The sequence below is a fragment of the Protopterus annectens genome, chromosome 10.part0 (assembly GCF_019279795.1).
Source record: "Protopterus annectens isolate FY-2018-M chromosome 10.part0, PAN1.0, whole genome shotgun sequence".
NCBI classification, from domain to species: domain Eukaryota; kingdom Metazoa; phylum Chordata; order Ceratodontiformes; family Protopteridae; genus Protopterus; species Protopterus annectens.
Window position 1 is genome coordinate 341,906,110 of NC_056744.1, and position 13,669 is coordinate 341,919,778.

Sequence of the window (13,669 nt, forward strand, 5' to 3'; positions counted from 1 at the left end):
TCCCTAAGAGTATGCAAGGTTTCACCGAAAGAAAAATCTTCTGGAGGAGGGTAAGCAGAGGGAATGGAATCCTCTGCATCAAAATCCTCATAAGTAGATAAGGGCAAATTCTGGTAATCAGAAGGAGCAGAAATATCAGATTCCTGATCAGAAGAATCAGAAAGAAATTCAGTTCTAGGTTTCTTAGAGGGGGAAGGCTGGCTTCCCCTAGCCATTCTAAGCATTTGTTTTTGAGGCATATGGGCCTGAGCATGCTGTTTTGTCGTCGGTTTTCTAGGCGTAGTGCGAGTTTTAGGCCTGAGGAATTCAGAACTGCTGGACGGAAACAATGGCATCGGTTTAAAATGAATGTCTGTAGGCCTGATTACCCCCGTCAGAAGCCGGTGTCCGCACAGCGGCTCCAGACCCATCCAAGGTAGAGACATCCGTAGGTTCCATAGTCAAAGAAGCATCTCGCGGCATACCGGACTCTGAATAGGTCTCAGTAGAGGCCTGCGAATCTGAAGTAGCGGGTATCAGGGGCTGCAAAAGCGCCTCACTGAGTACTGGCAGACTGGCAGCTAGCTTAACCTTCCGTTAAGGGTAGTCGGCAGTTTTGGACTTATGCAGTCTGTCTCTGTCTTTATCCTTACGTTTTTTTCAGAAGATTGGTAGTCGGATGGCTTAACGAAGCCATTTCGGAGTATTGAGACAGAGTACAAAAGTAATTGGCTGCAAAAATAGCCCGATGACGAATAGTTCGGGGGTTGAACAAGGCACAAAACTGACAGCAAGGGACGTCGTGGTCTGGGCCTAAACAGGGGATGCAGTACGAATGAAAATCTCTACGAGGCACTTGCTTTCCACAGGTAAGACAATTATTAACTTTTACTGACATCGGTTGGAGCAAGAAAAAGGATCCCCAATGGGTTTTTTTGAAGACTTCGGGTCTGAAAATTTCAGGAGTCGGCTGATTAGCACTTGCGAACTGCTTCTGCTTCGGGCACCGCACGGCAAGAAAGACTGATGTTATGGCATCGGCCACATGTTTTATACCTCTGATGGCCTGACGTCATGGAAGAAGAGACAGCATCCGACGCAGAAATCCGAAGACTCTGGTATTCAGGCCGGCTGACAGCTACCTGCAAGGCAGAGAACCCAAATGTGATGACTGCAACAGTGAAACATGAAGAACATCCCTACTGTATACCTTATGCTATATAAAAGTGACTCCCAAGATCAGATCTTATGGGTACTATAACTAACTTTTCTGAGCAAACAAAATGGAGCAAACTAATCCACAGCATACAACATGCCATCAAATGGAAATGTTGCTTCAGTTCAGCGTAACTAGATGACTGGGACTGCTGCTTCAGTTCAGTTTAACTAGATGACTGGAACTGCTGCTTCAGTTCAGCGTAACTAGATGACTGGGACTGACCTTAGAGAAACACTGTCAAGGTTCCTTGCTACTCTAACTCTTCAAAGCTATTCTACTATCTGAAGGATGAAACAGCACACCACAAAGCCTATGGAGGGTCATTTACCTGTACCACTCCCCCAAGAAAAAAACATACAGAGCAATCTGTGCTTTTTAAAATGGGACTGTAGATTCTGAAAGTTGAGTACCAAACCTGACCTTTGCCACAGATCTGTTGGAATGCTTAGTTTCTCTGATAGTGTTAGAGACAAAATACCTGCACAATAAGAAAACAACAAACATTTAAGCTTTCTGTTACTTCTATCACAGCAAAGTCTGCTGGCCATACCTGTGAATGAAGTTCTTCTTCTCCAGGTACTCCATGGCTGAGGAGATCTGAGTTGCCATATAGAGAAGCGCAACAGCATTCACTTCCTCCCGGTTGCAGTCACGTAGGTAATCCAACAGGTTTCCATAAGGCATATACTCAGTCACAATATAAAATGGTGGTTCTAGCGTGCAAACTCCTAGTGAGGGATAAGCAAATTATGAAAAAAAGTATTAACAGGACATCAGGAAAATAAAGGTGATGCTATGAATGACCTAGCAGGTATATGCAATGTTCATCTGAACAATCTTAAAGGATGGGACCATCACATACTCCTAATATTCTTCCACAGAACTACAGTAGCATACAGTAATTACTGCTATGTATGTTGCAAACAAAATAACCATGCGATTCCCAGACCACAGCAATGCACTGGAAAAGATGCAATGCATATTACACTGCAAAACAACATGATACTGCACAGCAAAACATGTAAACAGGGACGGTGTATTGTGTCATGCAACGTCTGCCAAGCATCTTGATGCAAAGTAATGTCCTTGGCAACAGCACCACCATTCACACAGACGTACTTGGTGAGGTAATAAGGTGGAAGGGTATCTGCATATGGTAATAAAGCATGCTGCATGATTAACAGAAAAAAGTAAATGTGCATTTTTTTACAAACACAAATATATGAACACACAAAATATCAGCATCCATCACATTTGTAAAAGTATTATACAAGACTTTGTATTTCTTGAGATAAAAAATAACGTGTGTACTAATGACATTAGCTGTTATAGCAGAAGGTTTTCTGAAGTGGTCAACTGTTGGGATTTCTTCTGAGTAAACTAGATCGGCACAATTCTTGAAATTACCTGCTTCAAATACTGTGGGGGTAGGGGATGAATTTATTTCACTGGCACATACACAGGGTTATGCAGTGCAGTTCAACCCTCATGCTTTGCAAAAGCACATATGAAAAAAACATGACCATCGAACAATACTCTGTCTGACCTACAAAAAGGTCCAATCATTGCAACAGGAGGAAATGTCATCAAGACAGTAGACAGTAAGGTGTTACATCTAACCATAAAGATGTTATGCAACTGACAATTGTTAGGAAGAACTTCAAATGATAAAATTTAAACTTCCTTAGGAACTGTAGGATGGCCTCCTGGAGAAAAGACCTACGAACAGTGGCTGTTAAAGGTTTATAACAACAACCAAATGGTTGCAGCAAAATGTACACCAAAGACATTCATGAAAAAAGCAATAGATGAAGCCACAAAGTACAGTCTTGTACCTACCATAAATGTAGATGTTCGGGTGCTAATACAGCTGCAGTCATAACAGATGGGTTCTCCTGCTGTCAGGCGGGTCCCCGGTCGGCCAAATTCCAAAGTCTAGGTCCGGCGTCGGTTGTCGTCGCTTCCTCCCTGATGTCAGTGTGACAGGGGTATAAAAGAACCAGCCGACGCCATTTTCTTCAGTTTTTCTTGCACCATATGTCAGGTGCCCCCAGAAGGAAGGCAATACATAAATTTATGTAAAAATGCAATGCAAAATAATCAAAAAACAGTAGTTGCAAGCAAATACACCATAAAAGAATATCCCAATCAGGTTGTATGAGGAGGTGTTAGCCATTAGGCCTATCCCAAGAGGGGAAGGAGGGAAACCTGGACTGCAGCTGTATTAGCACTCGAACATCTACATTTATGGTAGGTACAAAACTGTACTATGTTCATCGTGCATACAGCTGCAGTACAGATGGGTAGAATCCCAAAGCTAAAAAAGGGGTGGTAGGCACTAGGTGGAACTAGGAGGAGCCAGGATGCCCTGCAAGACTGCAGTGGCAAAGCCTGCTCTAGATTTGGAGTACAATGGTAGGTGATAGTGCTTGGAGAAGGTATGCACAGAACTCCAAGTGGCTGCTTCCAAAATATCTTTGGTAGGAACCCCCCTGAGAAAAGCTGCAGAGGTAGCTGTGGCCCTTGTGGAGTGAGATCTGATGCCTGCAGGTACAGTTTTACCATGGAAAGAGTAACAAAAGCGTATGCAGTGGGCTATCAATTTTGAGATTGTCTGTTTGGAAATTGGCTTCCCTTGAGCTCCTGTAGCATAGGACACAAAGAGTTGCTGTGATTTTCTGAAAGGCTTTGTTCTGTCCAAATAATAACACAGCTGTCTGTGGATGTCCAAGGAATGTAGCAGTCTCTCCCCTTTGTTTTGAGGATTAGGGTAAAAGGTAGGTAAGTGGACAGCCTGATTCAAAGCTACCCTGGATACTACCTTTGGCATAAAGGACGGATTGGTTCGTAAGTAAACTCTTCCCTGATGGCAAATGATGAAAGGCTGCACAACCATGAGGGCTTGTAGTTCCGATACCCTGCGAGGTGAGGTGATAGCCAGAAGGAAGGCTGTTTTCCAGGACAAATATTGCAGTTCTGTTGAGGCAGCTGGCTCAAAAGCAGGCAAGGTCAGTTTTTCTAGAATGAAATTGAGGTCCCAAGCAAGCACTGGTTGTTTCCTTGGGGGTTTTACATTCTTAGCCCCTCTGAGGAACTGTCTTAAGAGGGGGTGAGAGAATAAAGGGGGATCAGTGTTGTATTCTGCAGAAATGGCTGAGGCATGGATTTTGATGGAGGAGAATGAAACTCCACTGCTTAGCATCTCAGCTAGGGGTACTGTAATATTTGAGGTAAATTCAGTATTCCAGGATCCTGACCCTTTTTCTCATTCCAGGCACAAAACAGTTTCCATTTTGCGGAGTAAGCTTTTCTAGTAGAAGGCCTTCTGGCCTCCAAAATGACATCCTGCACCTCCTTGGAGAGTAGGGTCTGTTGTGAAGTTAAGAAATCTTCCATGCGGCCAGATTGAGTGTTTTCAGCTGACTGTGAAGAGTTTTGAAGTTGTGCCGAGTCAGAAGAAGAGGCATTAGAGGTAGGATCCATGGTGGGGAATGAGTCAGGCTCCTCAGGAGTGGGTACCAGTGTTGTCTTGGCCAGTCTGGAGCAATGAGAATCATCTTTGGTCTGTCTGCTCGGGTTTTTAATAGAACTTTGGGCAGCAGAGGAAGAGGTGGAAAGGCATAAACTGTCACTGTTGTCCAACTGAAAGAGAGTGCGTCCACTCTCCAGGCCTGTGGATGAAAGGTCCTTGAGCAGAATTTTGCCAATTGGTGATTTCTGTGGGAGGCAAAGAGATCTATGTCTGGCCTTCCCCATGCTTGTATTATCTCTGTAAAAACTTGAGGATGCAACTTCCATTCATGTGGATCGGTCATATTTCTGCTTAGGTTGTCTGCCAGCGTGTTTTCCTTGCCTGGCAAGTACTGTGCTTGAAGTTCGATTTGTAATTCCAGAGCCATGTTCCAGAGAGACATGGCCAGCCTGCATAGGGGGTATGAATGGGTTCCTCCCTGTTTGTTTATGTACCACATTACTGTGGTGTTGTCTGTCCTTATCAATAGCTGACCTGGATGCAGAAGGTTTCTGAAAGCTGTAATAGCATTTATTACTGCTAGCATTTCCTTTTGATTGATGTGTAGGTGCTTTTCTTTTTGGGACCATTTGCCCTGAATGCACCGATTTGTCATGTGCGCCCCCCAGGCGTAGTCCGAGGCGTCTGTTGTGATGACTTGATTTGCTTGAGGCTTGCAGAATGGGAGACCTGTGCTTCTTTGGCATGCTTGAGCCCACCACAGAAATTCCTCTTGAAGACATGGAATCAGTGGTATTATTGTTTCCAAACTGTGGCTGTGTTGAGACCATAGGTTTTTCAGGTACCATTGAAGTTTCCTCATATGCAGCTTTGCACATGGGATTAGTAGGATGCAAGATGCCATGAATCCCAGAGCCTGCAGGATTTTCCTTGCAGTCAGCCTGGTGAAATTTGCTAGTTTTCTGAAGTATTGAGTTAGTTGCCCCTGTTTCTCTGGCGTGAGGTAGGCCATCTGGGTGTTTGTGTCCAAGTTGGCACCCAGGAAAATTATTGCTAGAGAGGGTATTAGCCTTGATTTCTTTTTGTTGACTGTGTATCCCAGAGAATTCAACATCATTACAAAAGCCAGATGTTTCAGAAGTATGTGCTTGCTGTCCGCTTGGATCAGGCAGTCGTCCAAATATGGGTATATTTGTATCCCTTGAAGTCTGCAGTAGGCAATTACTGATGCCAGGCATTTCGTGAACACTCTGGGCGCAGTAGATAAGCCAAAGGGCAATGCAGAGAATTGATAATGGGTTGAACCTGCAAGAAATCTGAGGTATCTTCTGCAATCTTGTCGGACTGGGACATGCAGGTATGCCTCCTTGAGGTCCAATGTTACCAGCCAAGACTCCTTGCCCAGCATGGGAAGAAGCTGCTGTAATGTGAGCATCTTGAATTTTGGCACGAGTAAAAATGTGTTTAGGATGGATAGGTCCAAAATAGGTCTCCAATCTTTTCCCTTCCTTGGTACCAGGAATAGTCTGGAGTAAAAACCTTGATCCTGTTCTTGTGCAGGTACCTCTTGAATAGCTTTCATGTCCATGAGATCTGAAATTTGCTTTTGTGCCTCTGCCCTTTGATTGTGTGACATGTTTGGCATGCCTCTCATTTTTGGAAGGGTGTGAAAGTGGAATCTGTAGCCTCTGTCTATAATGTCCAGGATCCATTTGTCTTTTGTGACAATATGCCAATTTTTCGAAAATAATGCCAGTTTTCTGTCTAAAGGTGCTGCCATTTGAGCCTTGCTTGGCATGCAAAGGGGAAAGTCATTGGGTCTGCTTTCTGAATGGCTGTGAACTATCCTCACCACCTCTTTGTGTAGGTGCTTGCCATTGTCTGCCTCTAAACGATCCTTGAGATTGCCCTCTGCCCCTCCAGCGCCTGTATCTACCTCTTTGGGGTCTGTCTGTGGCTGGAAAGGACCAATTTTTGGAAGGCCAATTTCTACTGAAACGTGGAGGTTGTACCTGTAGGAAATCTTTCACTGTTTGCATTGATTTTGCCTTTTCCTCCATTTTCTTTAATACCTCCTCAGCTTTAACACCAAACAATACATCTTTTTGCAGAGGGGCATCTAGTAATTTAGCTTTGACATGATCTGGTAAGGTTTGCTCTTTGAGCCAGGCATGTCTACGTATGACTGATCCTGTAACAGCAGCTCTACATGAGGCCTCTAAAGCATTAAAACCACATTGCAAGGTATGTTTACCCACTTGTTCTGCACTATGTATCAAATCCTGCAACTCCTTCAAATCTGGTTGTTCAGGTTGTGACATTTTGCTTCTCAACTGTGATAACACAAACTGTTGGTACTTTAACATATGGAACTGACAGTTTAATGCCCTCATGGTTAAGGTGGCCGAGGTGTATACATTTTTCCCTCCACCTTTCTAAAGCTCTGGAATCTCTCTCTGACGGTAATGGATTTTTAGCAGTGGAGGCCTTAATTCCCTTGGGGCCCTGTGAGATAGTTTCTGGGTCAGCCGCATGGCTTTTGTATACGAATTTGTATGAGTCAGGAACCCGGTAATACCTGTCAGGCTTGACTGGGGCTGGAGGTGAAGAGTCTGGGTTAAGGCAGACCTCCGAATACACATCATCTAGAATGTCTAAGACAGGAGGTATAGCCAGAGGCCTGTGCTGAGGGAGCAAGAGAAAATCCCCAAGCCTTTTCTTGGAGTCTGAGTACTCTTGGCCTTCCCAGTGGAAGTGTTCCCTCAAGGTATGCAAGGTTTCCCCAAAAGAGTAATCCTCGGGGGGGGGGGGGGCAGATGGAATGGACACCTCTGCATCAGAATCTTCAAAAGGGGAGTATGAATGTTCCTGGTCATCAGAATGTTCTGAAATAATGGAGGCCTGGTCCGAGGAGGGGGATTCTTCCTCCACTCTGGGCCTTTTGTCTGGGGGGGGGGGGGTTTGAGAACCCCTGATAAGAGTAATCAAATCCTCAGCCATTTTGAGCATCTGCTTTTTAGGCAAGGGGCCTTGAGAAGGGCCCTGTGGAGCTTGTCTTTTAGTATGCATGGCTGCTTTAGACTTAGTGAAAGCCTTGATGGAAAAAGAGGAAGGCCTGAAGACACCTTGAGAGGTGGCAGACATGTCTAAACTCTGAGTTTCACCGCCAAGAGTGGCTTCAGTATCTGTAGTCGGGGTGTGGGCCGAAGAGCCTGCAACCTCGGGCACAGTAGACACCGCCAATGAAGTGTCGTCGGTAGTCAGGGGCTGCGTAGGCGCCTCACTGAGAACCGGATCACCTGTAGTCGGCTTTGGCATGGTGTCGGTAGAAGCCGCGGACCTTGTATGTCGGTCCTTATCTTTGCGTCTTTTACTCAAAACTGGAGTCGGAGTATCCGACGACATAATGTAATTAAATTTTTTGCCAAAAAAGTGTTGGGCGAACTCCGCCCGATGCTTAATAGTGCGTCTGTTGAATGTAGCACAAAAACTACAGGCCGAGACATCGTGGTCTGGGCCTAAGCAAGGAATGCAGAGGGAATGAAAATCCTTATGTGGTATTTGCTTCCCACATGAAATGCAATTATTAACTTTGTCTGACATCGTTCTGAGGCAAGAAAAGTTTCCCCAACGGGGTACTTAGCTTTCAAGAAGACTTCGGTTGAAAAATATTTGTAATCTCAGGAGCTGGCCGACCGACACTTGCGAACTGCTTCTGCTTCGGGCACCGCACGGCAAGAAAGACGGAAGAAAATGGCATCGGCTGGTTCTTTTATACCCCTGTCGCACTGACGTCAGGGAGGAAGTGATGACGACCGACGCCGGACCTAGACTTTGGAATTTGGCCGACCGAGGACCCGCCTGACGTCAGGAGAATCCATCTGTTATGACTGTAGCTGTATGCACGATGAACATCACTATTGGAATCATTTTTGACAACATAATCCAAAGGACATTTAAAAGCATGAAAGCAAAACACAATGGAAAAAGCAATCTTCTTGTACAGGGCTTCCTTAGCCACCACTAGAACTTCCTTTGCATGAAACAAAGGGGTCAAATAACTGGTCTGTCATCTAGAATGCAAGCATCCTTCTCAAAGAAAATCTGAGCTGCTATTACACATCAGTGGTATGAAGGAATTCCTACCCCTAAATTCTGACCCCCAAAAAGCAAACATGAACTGAATGATCTTGTTTAAGTACAAATATGAGATCGCTTTCAGGAAAGATGAAGAGGGACAAAGGGCCACACTATCCATGTGAAAATCTTAACACTTCCCTACAAACCAGTGTCCATAACTATAACAATTTGTGAGAAGGAAAGATGGACAGCAAAAAAGAAAAAAAAAATAAAAAATCTTCCAAGGCAAAAAGTTCAAATCCACTGAACCGGCCAACTCAAAACAGAAGGGGGGCAAGCACGTTAGTCATGAAGTTCAAGTTCCATGGAGAAGGGTTCTTACAGACAAGCAAGCAAGTACAACTCTTTCAGAAAATGCAATACAGTGAACTTGTAGGACACACGTCTACCTTTCACAAGGTTCTGATGGACTGAGGAAGTATAAATGAGTACCTACAGTATACAGTAACCATATGATTTGTGACAAATAGGTGCATGAACTGGGTCAGAATTACTTGTACATTAAATAAAATACGACATGACACCTCTCTATTTAAGGGGCATATTTCTTCTACAACAGAGGGCAAGTCTGACAGGTGGTGTGAGGTAAACTATACCAAACTGAAAAAACGTGCGTTTTTCCAAAAGGAAAAGAAACATTCTGCTCACCAATCTAAAGGGCATCAAAGGCAGATGGACGGAGCACTTCTAGCAGCTACTGAATGAAGAAAACCCTAGAAAAGCTGTACTACACCCCATGCATGGCCTATGATGACAGAGGAAGAACCACCCGCCTTAGAACACTAAGAAAAGCAGCAGTTTCTGATGAGATCACAGCAGATATGATCAAGATGTTGGGTGAGGTATGGTAGAAATGGCTTCTGAGGGTGCTCAGAGCAGTATGGAGAGAAAGGCACATCTCGGATGGCTGAAGAATAAACACACTAGTGTCAGTATACAAAAACAAAGGGGGCATTCATAACTGTGGGCAGCACCGAGGTATCAAACTCCTGTTACACTGCATGAAAGTTCTGGAGAGGGTGACCGATAAATGAATATGCAGAGCAGCACAAACTAAGATGGGAGATGAGCATTTCAGATTCAGATCAGGATGTAGCATAACTGACCTGATGTCTGAAGTAAGACACATCTGAGAAGAAGCTAGAGACGAGTAAAGAGTCCAACTGGGCATTCCTAGACTTGGAGAAAGCATATGACAAGTCCCAAGAAAGCTGATTTGGGCAGTACTGCGGTGGTTCAAAGTAACAGAAACATTGGAAGAATAAGTGTAGGCTTTGTACAAGGACCAAATAACAAGTACAAACAGTATATGGATTCAAAGAAAGGATCCCAGTTCAAGTGGGTGTCCTTCAGGATTCACCTCTGATCCCATTACTTCTTATACTAGTGATGGACTACATAAGCAAACAGGTTAGAAGGGACTTTTCAACAAAGTTGCTGTATGCAGATGATGTGGTGTTACAGGCAGAATCTGAGCAAGAACTTCAGCAAAAGATAGGGAAATGAAATGCAAACCTGAAGGCACATTGGATGAAACTGAGTATAGATAAGACAGCAGGAATGGCAGCAAATGGTGCAAATCAGAAGAATCTGAGAACTGAGACAGCAAGGAAAATGCTGGATCAGGTTAACAGCTTCAGGTACTTGGGAGGGGGTGATTCAAGATAAGGGAAGTCTTAATGGTAACGTCAAAGCTAGAATCAGTGGGGCTGCAGCCAACTGGCAGATTTGCAGGGATACTGTATGACAGAAGAATGCCAAAGAAGCTGAAAAGTAAGGTGAACAAAACAGTGGTGTGCCCAGTACTATTGTATGGTACAGAAACCAGGCCGTAATGGCAGAGCAATTAAGGAAGCTAGAGGTGATGGCGATAAAGTGCCTAAGATGAGTGGGTAGGATGCACACAGTGAGGCAGATGATGAAATGAGGACATCAGCGCAGATGTCCAAGTAGCTCAATTAAAAGAACGTCAAAGAACATATTACAGTGGTTTGGCCATGTGCAGGAAAGCAGAAGGCAATGTGGTAAAGGAAGATTTGACATAGGCAGGAAAAAGGCAAGAGGAAACAAGGATGTCTAGCAAAGATATAGCCAGATTATGTGAGAGGCCTGTGACAGTAAGGCATGGCCATCAAAGAAAGTAGGACAGCGGCACTGAATCAAGAGAAAGACAGGTGGTGACAGCTGACATAACACCCTGACACGTGTAGAAAAGCAGGGGTTGATGATCATGACAAGGTTGGTTAACGTGCTTCTCCTGTCATTTGGAACACCAGCTGGTGAAGGGAACCAATAAGCTAACAGTCCTCTGCAAACTGTCTTTAATAATACCAAAAAACACAATGTTCCGTGCTTAAGCCAAAGTCTCACCAATCCAAACAAAAACGAAAACAATAGAAAAAAGACTGGCGAGACACCGCTATGTAGTTATCTTCTTTAATAAAATAACAACAAATCCAAAATCGTAAGCGCTTTCGGGTTCTACAACCCTTCATCAGACAATGATAATCACAAGAAATTTTCAATTTAAAATCAAAATCAACCAATCAACAGTTAGTACATAACCCGCCTTTTTTGTAAGGCAGGTTTTAAAGGAACCATCTCATTTAAACCTGGATACCTGTGTGATGAAAGTGTTATAATCCACTTGGATTCTAAAGTCTCTGTAAGTAACTTAATGTCACCACCTCTAATACCTGACTTTACATTGATGGATTTGTTGTTATTTTATTAAAGAAGATAACTACATAGCGGTGTCTCGCCAGTCTTTTTTCTATTGTCTTTAATAATAGAACATGAAAATGTAATTAATATTTAAATGAAAATGGCTGTGGAAGAGAAAAAAATATATATTCAGTATTGTGAGAAATCCTTGCCTTAGTCTTTAGATAACTTCTTGCAGGAACTTACTGGCAGATTTCTAGTGTTTCTTGAATTGTGAACATGTGAAAACTCTGACGGGTAATGCTTACTGTTTCAGTATGAATTTAATACGTCACATACTCCATATGTGAAACAATGGCATTTTAATTCTGGTAATGTTGATAAACGTGAATGTCTGGCTAAAACAGCAAAGGCAAACTTTGCATTTTCCATGAAACTGCTCTTTCCTTAATGGCAGTATCACAAAAGCAACAAAGAATTTCAAAACAGAACAGATAATCTTCCGATAAATTCCTTACAAAATGGGACCAAATGCATGGGAAGCTCCCGACCAAAAAATACTGAGTAGTGCAACGCATGGTGCTACCATTTAGCAGTGGAAAGTATTCCAGTTTGTCTTGGGAACACTAACTTCTCAACAACTGACTGGGAAACAATGTTCAGTCTACACTGGCTGAATCAGAATGAGTGAAGCTTCAGTGAAAACTGTACTGATGTTTCAGTAGGGGCCAAGGACCATCATTAAACCCTCTCCTTGCCTATACCTCTCTCTAAAAACAAACTCAGTAGCTGCAAAACCTTGTCAAAAACAAATCCAAAATAGCAGAATTTTTGCTGAAGCACTAATGGGTAAGCCAGTCTTATCAACTGTCTAACTTACTGGCTATCAACTATGTAACTGGCCCACCTTGTCCAGTTTGCCTAGACAGCGCCCCAAAAAGTACTTCCCTCCCAAAGTGTTTTTTTTCTCCTCTATAATTACGTAAGTAAAAGATGCAGACATTACAGAACTTAGAGAAGCAAACTGTTTAGATGAGGCAGCTTCCAAATAAAACAATAAACAGCAAAAAAAAAAATAAATAAATAAAAATGGAACAATACAAATAATAAAATTGTAAAGTAAGTACAACACAGATGAACACAAAGTCAGTGTAACTTCTCTGTGCAAACGCTGTCCAATAAGGTTTCACATCAAAACTGACTGGAAGTAACTACTACAGAGAAAAGGCTTGGCTACAAATTGGTTTCTCTGAAGCCTTCAGGAGTCTGGTGATGCTAATCTGTGTGTCAGCTGTAAAAAGCAGAACTACATGAGAAGCAGCAGGCAGAACTAGAACCCCCCCCCCAAAAAAAAAAAACAAAACAAAAGATGTCATAACTGAAACTTTTAATTGCAATGTGAAATGGAGCTCATCACAGTAACCTTATGATATTCAATGGGCCACACTAGCAACATACACTAACCTAGCAGCTGTACAAGGTTAGGGTGTTTAATTTCTTTCATTACTGCAGCTTCTTTCAGAAACTCTTCCACCTCCATAGTGTCTTCCTGAAAAACAAAACAAAAAAAAAAAACAAAAGCAGAAGGGCATTAGTACCAACCAAACTGAGCCACACCTTAGCAAATAATACGCATTTTAACTTTTCCTTTATAGACTGGGAAACGTACACTACCTCATTCACACTCACAAGCACAACGATGTCTGGACTTTAACAAACATATCCTTGACTAGATAGTGTGCACACCCACCAGAAGTTCAAATATACTGGCCCTTGTATGCACCAATACAGCAGAGCACTGCACCCGCCTTGTGTTGAACCACAAAGCTCTCTCCTTCAGAAAGAAATCAACTCTATCCCAACAAACCCTCTAACAGTTAGGAGCGATTCCAAAGCAAATACACCTTATTATGCAATAGTTTATGAAAATCCAGTGCCCCTACCAACCCAGAGTTCACAACAACTAATGTGGAATTGTTCAAAGAGACCCTGCACAACTATGTAAATGACTATTCTGGGTCTGAACTCTCTGCAAACAGCTAAAGTTGACTTTGAACCTAACACCACTCAAGTATTCAACTGCGGTACCACCTTTATCATTCCCTAAAGTTAACCGAGTATGTGTCTACCTGTTTGAGCCAATATTCATTTTCCCCTGGAGAGCACTGTGCTTTGGCTTGTAAGCAGCCCCCCCC

General features: G+C 43.2%; 1 protein-coding gene across 3 annotated transcripts in view; it reads right to left on the reverse strand.

Moving 5' to 3' along the window:
- The window catches only part of ABL2 (ABL proto-oncogene 2, non-receptor tyrosine kinase), an 843,971-nt gene that overhangs the window by 174,471 nt on the left and 655,831 nt on the right, over positions 1-13,669 (reverse strand). For all 3 annotated transcript variants that reach the window (XM_044085241.1, XM_044085243.1, XM_044085242.1), the window contains exons 5-6: positions 12,939-13,023; positions 1,749-1,926 (exon numbers count right to left, since the gene is read on the reverse strand). In XM_044085241.1, coding sequence (XP_043941176.1) covers positions 1,749-1,926; positions 12,939-13,023 — 263 coding nt within the window. The remainder of the gene's footprint in view (positions 1-1,748; positions 1,927-12,938; positions 13,024-13,669) is intronic.